The 10,260-nt window shown below is 39.6% G+C and overlaps 1 protein-coding gene across 6 annotated transcripts in view; it reads right to left on the bottom strand.

Moving 5' to 3' along the window:
* The window catches only part of LOC123515143 (protein O-mannosyl-transferase TMTC4-like), a 68,647-nt gene extending 65,106 nt beyond the window's left edge, over positions 1 to 3,541 (bottom strand). For 2 of the 6 annotated variants that reach the window (XR_006677788.1, XM_045273612.1), the window contains exon 1: positions 2,450 to 2,627. Coding sequence is in view for 4 of the 6 variants with exons in the window: in XM_045273612.1 (XP_045129547.1) it covers positions 2,450 to 2,495 (46 nt within the window). In the remaining 2 variants the exon portion in view is untranslated. Of the gene's footprint in view, positions 293 to 2,449; positions 2,670 to 3,516 lie in introns of those variants that run through there. The other 4 variants (XM_045273606.1, XM_045273611.1, XM_045273607.1 and 1 more) reach the window with 4 other exon arrangements.
* Positions 3,542 to 10,260: the final 6,719 nt, after the last annotated feature.

Here is a 10,260-nt window from a genome sequence, read left to right as displayed (position 1 = left end):
GATAAAGCCACAGGAACACTCGACACACCTCCTTCTGCACCACATCGTTCATTGCATCCTCGTACTTGTTCCAGTTGGTCTTATATGGTGACCGAGGCCCGCTGGCCATGGTGCAGACAAGTTATGAATGATCAAGCTTATCGGGACTACAGTGCATGTTCGTAAATGTACTACATAGGCCATAGGGAAATATTTCTCTGTCACCTGCAATACTACATCAGTCTTTTCGTCACTCACCAATGGCCTTGTCACTTGCTTCACAGCAACTCTGCTGCAACACCCCTTCATGTACCTGTTGATCAGATAACCGAGATAGACTATCGACTAGTCACTATGTTGTATTCTTATTACTAGGAACAAGTTGGTTGTTATAACTACGTACTCCTTTCCACGCACACATTAAAACTGCAGTGGCAAATCAATTGAGGCTAACCAAAATTCACGTGAATTTCTTGATCATCGTGAAGTAATATCTCTCAAAAGTTACCAGGAACTCATTCTCAGTCTAAAGTCTAAACAGTGTATGCAGTGCTCATTCGTGATGGTAAGTGTTATAGTTCTCACAGTCATGATAATAACAGTGTAGATGTTAGTGGCGGTGTGGTGATGAGGTGATGGTAAAGTGTTATGCCAGGAAGAACCTGGAAAAATCTCGGGAGGACTAAACGTGAGTTGTGTCACCCAAGGGATGCGTGTCCCAGCTTACTCCCTGCCACAAGTAGGTGAAGCCTAGTCGTTCTGTATGGTTTAATCTTGTATTATGAGCTGTAGTACTATGACTCTTATGTGATGTGACCAACAAGATTGAGAAGGTTCTGTAATGAGGTAGAGTTATCTAGATGTAACAAATATTGTATATGTGGTATGGTATAACTGCATACATGACGATGGAGAAAGAAGAATTGAAATATATGTAATAGAGAAAACAGATAAACCAGCAAAGTTGTTGTTAGGCTCAAGCAGACGGGCCTCAAGGAAAAAGTTAATAAACTTTGACCGCGTGAGTGGGGCGGGTGACGGAGACAAATATGTTTTATTTGGGCACTGTGTGCGAAGGAGGGGAAGGACTACACTTGACCTGGCCATCGTATTTCCCCTCGTACCACAAACTCCGCCCCTGTTGTTCTGACCCCAAACTCCGCCTTGTTGTTCTGAATGGTAAGATTCCGCCCCTGTTCGATTCTGAGTGGTAAGATTATATATATATGGACACGCCTATGGGCGGGTCATGTACGTGGGGGATCCTGGAGTACATAAGCAAGGATATGGAGAGAGAGAAAAAAAAGGATATTGATTAGAGCAGCAGAGATTATAGCAGGGGAGGAAGACTGGAGATCTCCCGCGGCCCAGGGAGAGGCCGCGGGACGGAATCTTGTAACAGTAAGTGGAGTTTAGAAGTTGTAATGCAGTCTTGAAAACAAGTAATTCAGTAATTAAAATTAGAATGACGGAGGAATAACGATAGGGTGTCTACATTTGATATTTTGATAATTGGTTACGTAATGGTTATAGAAGGAGTAGTTGTTGTGGTCGTGGCATGTCGTTCTGTTGTGTTGTGAGTGCTATGAGAACATCGCCGTATCGAGTAAGTGTCGTGTCTGTATAATGTATTTCTGGTATCAATTTCTTGAGTATTATGAGTAAATCGCCGTGATGCGGATATGTGTGAATTTAGGAGGAAGCCGCAGTAACGCAGATATATTACTTATGAGCGGCACATGAGGTTTAATGAGTACATTGCTGTAATGCCTATATATTTCATTGAGTGTTATATTTGAACTAATTGAGTAGATCTTTGTAACGCAAATATATATCATATATTGCCCAGTGAAGAGAACGAAAATCTTTGGTGAGCAAATTTACGTGTTTGTTTGTGTTTGAAGTTCGCAGTCATTTTCATATGTAGTATTTATATATACTTGAAGGGTGTTGATTGTCGGAGACGTATTGGATGTGTATGTATTAGTAGTAATGATTTAAGTAAAGGATGAAAATTTGATTGGAGTGTCCATAACCAGTAGCCAGAGAAGTATGTAAAATGGTGCAACATTTGTGCAACAGATCGGATCACGACATATACAAGGAGTTACTGAACCAACATGAGTCAGTCAGTAAGTAGTAAGCAGTATTAAGTTGGAGTAACAAGAAGCGGAAGAAAAGTGAGTTAGAAGACCAGTCTGTAAGAACAGTGACTGAATTAGTGAGAAGAGTAATAAGAGCAGAGACGGTGTTGGACTCGCTGCTCATGTATTCATTTGCACAAAGAATTAATTGATTAATAATATTCAAAAACAAAAACTTATGATTTCATTCTTGGAAAGAAATGGAAAACAGGAAATATATTCAAATTAGCTCCTATAGGAGCCTTGATACCCATTTTGAAACTTATCAGGTTGTAGGTACCTATTCAGAAGGAAACAAAAAACAGAGAAAGAATTATAGAGCTTACCAGTTGAAAAGCATGAAAGCGTGAAGACACCGTGGTTAACTTGCATGAGTAAAGGCGGGTTCACACGTATCAATGGGACTGAAATTGTAAGTCAGTAGAGTTTCCGACTGGAAAAACCTATCACAAAATAAGACCAACATGTTGATCTTGTTCAGTCGATTTGCGACTTTGTTTACGTTGTGACGTCACGAAGAAAGGTTTGAAAATGTGATGCCGATGTAGAGAAGAAGATTTTGGAGTTAGTGAGGGAAAAAGAGCACATCTGGGAGTCTGAGACCCTAAAAGTGAATTCTACAGCAAAAAAAAAAAAAAAAAACGCAAATCGACGTTCGATGAGATAGCTGCCACTCTCCAAGAACTTCTTTTCCTCTGTGCAGGATGTTGTTGGAGGTGAGGATTGAATATTTGTGATGATTTAATTTGATCACCAGAGGAGTATGGAATATTGCTGTGTGAAAATTGCAAATACGACTTGGAGATTAGGTTTTCTGTTGATAGGCTATTGTTGTATGAAAACTGCAAATACGACTTGGATATTCTAGGTTTTCTGTTGCCATGATGAACACTACCGCACAGGACGACAGACTGCTTCTCAATGTGCGCACCACACCAATGCTGCCCTGTGCTGTCCTGCCCCGCCCTACCCTGTGTCTACCCTGCTCTGCCCTTCGTATTAATGTGCGCCTGGCCTTACAGTTTGGTGCAATGTGCATAAGCATCATGAAATGTAAGCTCCACCCACCCAAAGGATCTCATATCTTGCAGTGCTGCCAGACGTGTCTCCAAGTTCCCTAGAATCATCAGGATAAGTTCCTGTTAGTCCGTATATATTTTTTTTTTTTTTTCTTTAACATGTACAGTATAATTATGAGATGTCTAAGGTCAAACACACACACAGAGAGAGAGAGAGAGAGAGAGAGAGAGAGAGAGAGAGAGAGAGAGAGTGTGTGTGTGTGTGTGTGTGTGTGTGTGTGTTTAGAGGCCTATCCGCACATGGAAACTCCAGTAAGACAAAATAATAATGACAGTAAAAATTCATCACTCTTAATAAAGGACATGCCAACTACCTAGTTACATTTCCTTTTATCACACGTTTTTCATCCTTTCTTTCGTATTTCACATTTAAGTCCAATCAATTTTCTGGTTAGACTGCAAATTTATCAGCAATCTAAAGGTGGGTTGCCACACACGCACTTTTTGGGCACGACGTGGCACGAGGTGAGTGCGTACCCAGTGCGAGCCAACTCGTGTCCAAGAGCGCGCCAGTTCGTGCAGAACGCGTGCCACAAAGTCGGAGAAGTCGAGGCAGGGTCGCACGAAGGCGCGTCAATTTAAAAAAGTTTAATATTTTCCCCCGACGTTGTACGCAATGGCGACTTCGGGCCCACCTCGTGCCATCACCTCGTGACGCCTCGTCCCCTGTGCGAGCCACCGCGCGCCCATGTGCACGACGTCGAGCATGGCGCGCAGTGGCGCTACTTCGTGCCACCAGGGCGCGAGGTGTCACGAGGCGTGTTGCGAGGTGGAACGAGGTGTGTGCGAGGTGGGCACGAAGTTAGCGCGAGGCGGGCACGAAGTTAGCGCGAGGTGGACGCGAGCTTGCATCTGCGAGGGCCATGAGGACGAGGCTGTGGAACTTCTTGTAATTGAAGAACAGTGATCCTGCATGCGAGGGCTTCTGCAGTCGAACATGCTTGCCATCCAGAGCACCTCCACACTTGTGATAGTTCCACCTCTTTGAGTATCCTTCGGCAACTTGATTCCATTCTTCTGGGGTTCTTGGGCACTTGAGCACCTCAGGTTTGTAGATGTCAATGATGGCCTGGCAGACTTTAGGTACGAATCTACAGATGGCGGTTTTGGAGACCCTGAAGCTGTATTGCAGACTCGTATATGAATCGCCGGATGCCAGGTGTCGGAGGGTGACAGCCAACTTCAACCCCACTGACAGGGGCTCTCTCATTCTGGTGTGTTTTTTGGCGAGGATTGGAGTAAGCCGGTCCACCATCTCTCCGAAAAGTTCAGGTTCGATGCGGAGGAAGTTCTTGTAGCCCTTGGTGTCTTCTCGGTGGAGCTCCTGCAGTAGGTGGTGATAATCGCCATGCGTCGCTCGTCTCGTAAGCCATTCACGGCACCATATTCTTCTGGGTCTTCTTGCTGGTGGCTGGGGTGGCACGGGAGGTTGCTGTAGCCGTCTTCTTCTTTTTTGCAGCAGCAATGCAGCAGCCACCATCAGGATTCCTGCCATCAATACTTGTGCCTCTTGTCTGTAGTTTTCTTCTTCCATGTTGCCTGCTTGCCAGTCTAGCTTTGAGTGACTTGCTCATCATTGCGCAACCTATTATATACCCCTTGGGAGGCGCTGCAAATATTGGACGCATCCTCACAACACCCCGTGACATAACGTGACAGTACATCGGCAACAAGCGCGTACGTAATTATTATAATTCATGTGCGACCCCTCAAAACGGGTCGTCGGGTTCGGCCACACATGGTGTGCACGTCGTGCTCACCTCGTGTCACGTCTCGCAACACCTCGTGTCCACGTCGTGCTCACCTCGTGTCACGTGTCGCAACACCTCGTGCCCAGATCGGGCTCACCTCGTGCCACATCGCCACACCCTTGCGCGCAATGTACCCGACGTCTACCCGACGTCTCTGTTTCCGTACTGTTCCTACTCGCGGTGTGGCGCGCACTCACCTCGTGCCACGTCGTGCCCAAAAAGTGCGTGTGTGGCAACCCACCTTAATAGTTCTCTTATTGCAACAGACTGGTTTCTCATTGCCCCCGCGAAGTCATCAACAGTCAGCTGTGCATTGAACATTTCCAACACTTAAGTTATTATTGTCGCAGACATTCTTTTTCTTTTTCTTATTGCACAATTTTAATTTGTCATCTTTTCCGTCATACACAACTTACAGTAAAAAAAGAAAAAAAAATGCAGCTACAGCTTTGAAACAAATAGTAAGTAATTTTCGTATTCCTAACGTTATTTATTTATTCATTTTATTTACTAAGTAAAACTAAATTGTACTGTTGTTTGCCATTCTGCCAGATTTCCAACCAAAACATTCTTTAATCATAGTTTTATCAACAAATGGCGATCTTAGAATATTCTGATTATTTCACTAAATAGCAGGTGAGACAAATAACTGTTATATACCAAATCAAATGAAGGTATTTCATGGACATGTATGACGATGTGGCATATCAGGACGGGCGACGTTGCCACTCGACCCGAGGCGGGATTTTCCTGGGGAAGGAGGAGTCAGGTCACCACACAGGTGCAAATCAACTCACTTCTCATCTGGTCGCTAGGATGAAAGATTACACTGACACTCCCTCGTTTGTGTGTTGTACAGCGAAACCAAGAAGTTTGTCTACAGAATTAATAGATAAAGCTTGCAAGAACCACTTTTACCAATAAATCTAGCGAGTAAGAGGACAGCAGATGCAGCTGGTATATCTGAAGGCACAGTGAAGAGGATTTGTCCTAGCGCAAACAAGATATGCACCACACTACCACAATCTTACCAGCGTTTCTCTTCCCCACTCATTATATCACGCTGGGTATCTCGAGAGGACATAATGGTAAATATTAGGTAAATTATCAGCCTCATTTTCACTTTTATAACCAGCACCTTTACTGTATTTAATTTATCTATGGCATCTTCATGTCTAGTCCCCAACCCCATTTTTTTTCTTTAACGAAGTCATGCATTTAATTCAATAAAGAACATTTATTCCGTTTTACTTGAAGTAATGAGAGATATGGCAGCGTCGCACGGATTATCGGCCTCGCCCTACGGGTCAGTACAATTTAGTTTTACTATAGTGACTGAAAATCCCTTTGCAGTGGAATACTTCAATATGGGTAATAGAAATTCTGAAAAGAGAATTCTCACTTTCATACCTGTCAAGTTACTGAGGTGTCTTGTTGTAAGATTTTGCTTTAGAGACCATAAGTTTGTGCATAAAACGGTAATTAAATCATAAGAAAAGGAAGAAACACAAGGACTGACAAGCTGCTAATGAAGCTTGGAGAGAGAGAGAGAGAGAGAGAGAGAGAGACTCATCACTGCCAAGGAACTGAGGGAAGCACACCCCAATGTGCTGGGAGAGGTGTCTCATATATATATATATATATATATATATATATATATATATATATATATATATATATATATATATATATATATATATATATATATATATACTATATATATCACTTAAAAAGGGAATTTATTTCAAATTGTTTAAAACAAACACATCAAGAAAACAACACATCACATGCAGAAAAAAAAAAAAAAATTCAACATATGCCGAAAGACTTGAAAATCTTAGAAATTATGTAAGACACGCAAAAGATGTAAGACGTCTTGACAGGTCTGCATGGCTTTAAGGAAAATATAAAATGTTCTCATAATCAAATATGCTAGTGTGGCTTTTTTTCTCTTTTAATTCCAGTGTCAGCTGTTAATGTGAAATCATATACCTAAGACAACATATCAAAATTAGCATCATAGACCATTGAGGAAAATAAATAAATAAATAAAAGTAAAATCAAAGATATAGTAATGCCTTCAAGAATTAGGGATGAGGATCAAATAAAAAAAATCATCTAGGTCAGTGTTATTCACTAATTTTTGCAAGGGAGCCACTTGGGTTAAACACATTCATTGAGAGAGCCGCAGCTAGTGCAAGCTAGCATAACTCAACTAAATTAAATAGTACTGGGCTGCTAGTGCAATATAGTAAATAAGATAAATTAGACATGGTAATATTAGCCTATATATCTTTGTTATAAAAAGCAAAATAAAGACCAAACTTACTTAATGCTGTGATGAGTAGGTCTGCTTTTTTGTTTTTATTCATTTATTGATTTATTTTTCGAGAGCCATAAATTGAGTCACCGCAAGCTGCGCAATGAATACCACTGATCTATATAGGTGGTACAGTTTCCCCTGTAGTCTCAGAGACCAGCAGGCAAGTTAACATCCTTGAGAACAGACCAGGATCTTTTTGTCGGATTAGTAATAATGAGGAACAGCATATTATTGAATTATGAAGATTTTAATATATCTTAGACACATTCTAATAAAGGAATGTTGTAAGCAGTAAATTTGGCCACATATGAAATACTTGAACTCATAACAAATAAATTCAGCCTTGATCATAATTCTTACCTGAGCAAATGTGGTAAAAGGTAGTAAAGTCTGTTTCTCTGAATAACAATTTAATGTTTGCTTCTAGTGACCCATCTAACTTTCCATGAATCCACTTCACATACTGGTCCTTTTCAGTGCCTGGGCTCTCAATTCCTGCCTGGTGCAGCTGCCTCAACTTAACCTCACAACAGTGACCGGTGGATGTGGAAAGAACTGGCTGCAGTCAGTTTATTCTATTATATACTACTTATTTAACTAATATAAGTAGTCTTAAAAATTTTTACTGGTTATCTTTATCACACATCATAACATCTCTAACTTGCTGCCAGAATACAATTCTGAACTACTGTATCTTAGAGGAATATAAGCAAATGTTCCACTTACATTCAATTTTCATGACTTTCCAGTAATGGTGATCTTATCTTGTGAACATTTGATGTCTTGATTTTCAAAACTACAAATAAGGTTACTTTTCCTTCATCTTGATTTATGAATACAGATTTTTGCTTTTTCAAATAAAACAAAAGACTTACTAGTAAAATACTAAATATACATTTAACAGAAAAACTTCAAAATATACCAAAATGTACAACTGAACCAATTTACTATTTTTCAACTACAAACAAATTTTAAGGAATGTAATTGATTCATAAACTGAGATTCACCAGCACAATAGACAAATGGAGTTACCGTGACTCCCTTGCAGTCTAGCACTCTTGACATCTGGGCAATGAGCTTACATACTACTGTACTGCGACCTTACTGCAGTCCAATAATGATCATGAATTTACATTACTGACCTCACATATCATGAAATGTACAAGTCCTTGATACAATTTTCATTCTTACATAATGCATTCAACAATCCACATTTCATTCACTTTCCTTCACCCAATTCTGATCATCTGAGTTATAGACATTGTAAAGAAAGTAAATGAGCTTGTAGCTTTTAGTGAGACACACTCTCAGTCCTCACCCTTGACTCTTTTGCTCATTTTATAAACTTCAATTCACTGCGCCCATCTAGGAGGTTAACAAGCTTTATATACAATTATTGTGCTTTTATTACTCTGTTTCTTTATTTTCTGATATGTCTTAAAACAATTATTTTTCATGGTTCTTAAATTTATAAAATCACCAAAAATATTTACACAACACTTATATTTCTCTCTACTTGCGAATGAAAGAATATGTACGTACATTATACGTATGGCAGACTCGAGTCTATACAAACAGCAGTCACCATTATGTCTCCAGGTGCTTGAACAAGTGATATGAGAGAAATAAACATACTTAATCATAATTTCATCAATGTAACCAAAGAGGTTTCATTTAAAGGGCAATTCACGCTGGAAAATAAATACTACGTAAATACATTACAGGGAACAAAAATATAAGGCACAAGGCAATTGTCTGTTTTAAATTTTGAGAAAATTGTCTGTAACATCCAATTCATACTCATTTAATATTGCTGTTAAAAGATTAGTAATGGCAAGGTATTTACATACATAGTTAATGATTATGCTTCAGCGACAAATACAAACACAGCAACAACAGTTTATGATAAGCTATATGATTTATAACTTGAGAATCTAAGAGAGATCATAAATACAATTAATGAAATATGTAAATCATCACAAACCTTGAAGGCCTGTTCTCATTTCTAAATAAAATATTGAAATTCATTGAAATATGTACTTTCTCACACAAACAAATCTGCCACAAAGGTAATTACCAGACAATGTCTAAGAAGTAAATTTGTTCTGTTATTGCATCAGCTTACTATGCTGCATTTGTCATGGCTCCTGGTTACATAAGCCTTACACATATGTGTAGCACCACTGTTTCCACCTCCCAGCTGTCCAATACAACACAAACAAATAATATCACTCCTTCTAACCTTACTGTTGTACTTCAGTGCAGACTACAGTGTGCTAACTTAAATCAGTATGTTTACTGTACCTATCTTTCAAAAGCACAAACTAAATCTTCTCCCTCACAAAAAAGTAGGTCTCTCTATCCTCATTTACCACCCACCCATAAAGCTGTGGACAGTCTAGGAATTATTGATACCACCAAATCAAGTGTTTGAACCTATGTACCTCATGCCTAGAATGATAATACAGAAATTTGACATATTACACATATAAATTAACAACTAAAACTTAAAAAAACATTGACCTACAATGTTTATGAGCCCAAACTCTGCCTAGAAGACTTCACACTTGTCAACAACTTTTCTGAAAAAAAAATTTTGGATTGTGAAAGTCTTGATTTTCAACAATAAAAGGTAGTGTTGGTGGCATACAATATAGCTGCATATAGCCTCTCATTTATCTTTTAGCTTGTGGTGGATGACATTTCTTACCCCAGAAAACAGAACCAACACAATATTTAGGTTTCCAAAGTTTACCTTCCCAGGTACCCATTATTATCAATCAAACTGAAGGAATGATGAACAGTTGGGGTGAGCCATGCACTGATTGCTCCAGCATGAATCTGAATCACAATCCATAGATCCACTGATAAACACTAGCCATTGCACCACAGTAACCAGCATGTTGTTCCAGCACTCTCAATAATCAAGTGAAAATCACTTGAAAACTGGATTACTTCTATTCTCAGTCAATTCAATTTATGTG

The sequence above is a fragment of the Portunus trituberculatus genome, chromosome 38 (assembly GCF_017591435.1).
Source record: "Portunus trituberculatus isolate SZX2019 chromosome 38, ASM1759143v1, whole genome shotgun sequence".
Taxonomy (NCBI): Eukaryota; Metazoa; Arthropoda; class Malacostraca; order Decapoda; family Portunidae; genus Portunus; species Portunus trituberculatus.
The sequence above is the reverse complement of the archived record's forward strand: the minus strand, read 5'-3'. Positions and strand labels throughout refer to the sequence as shown.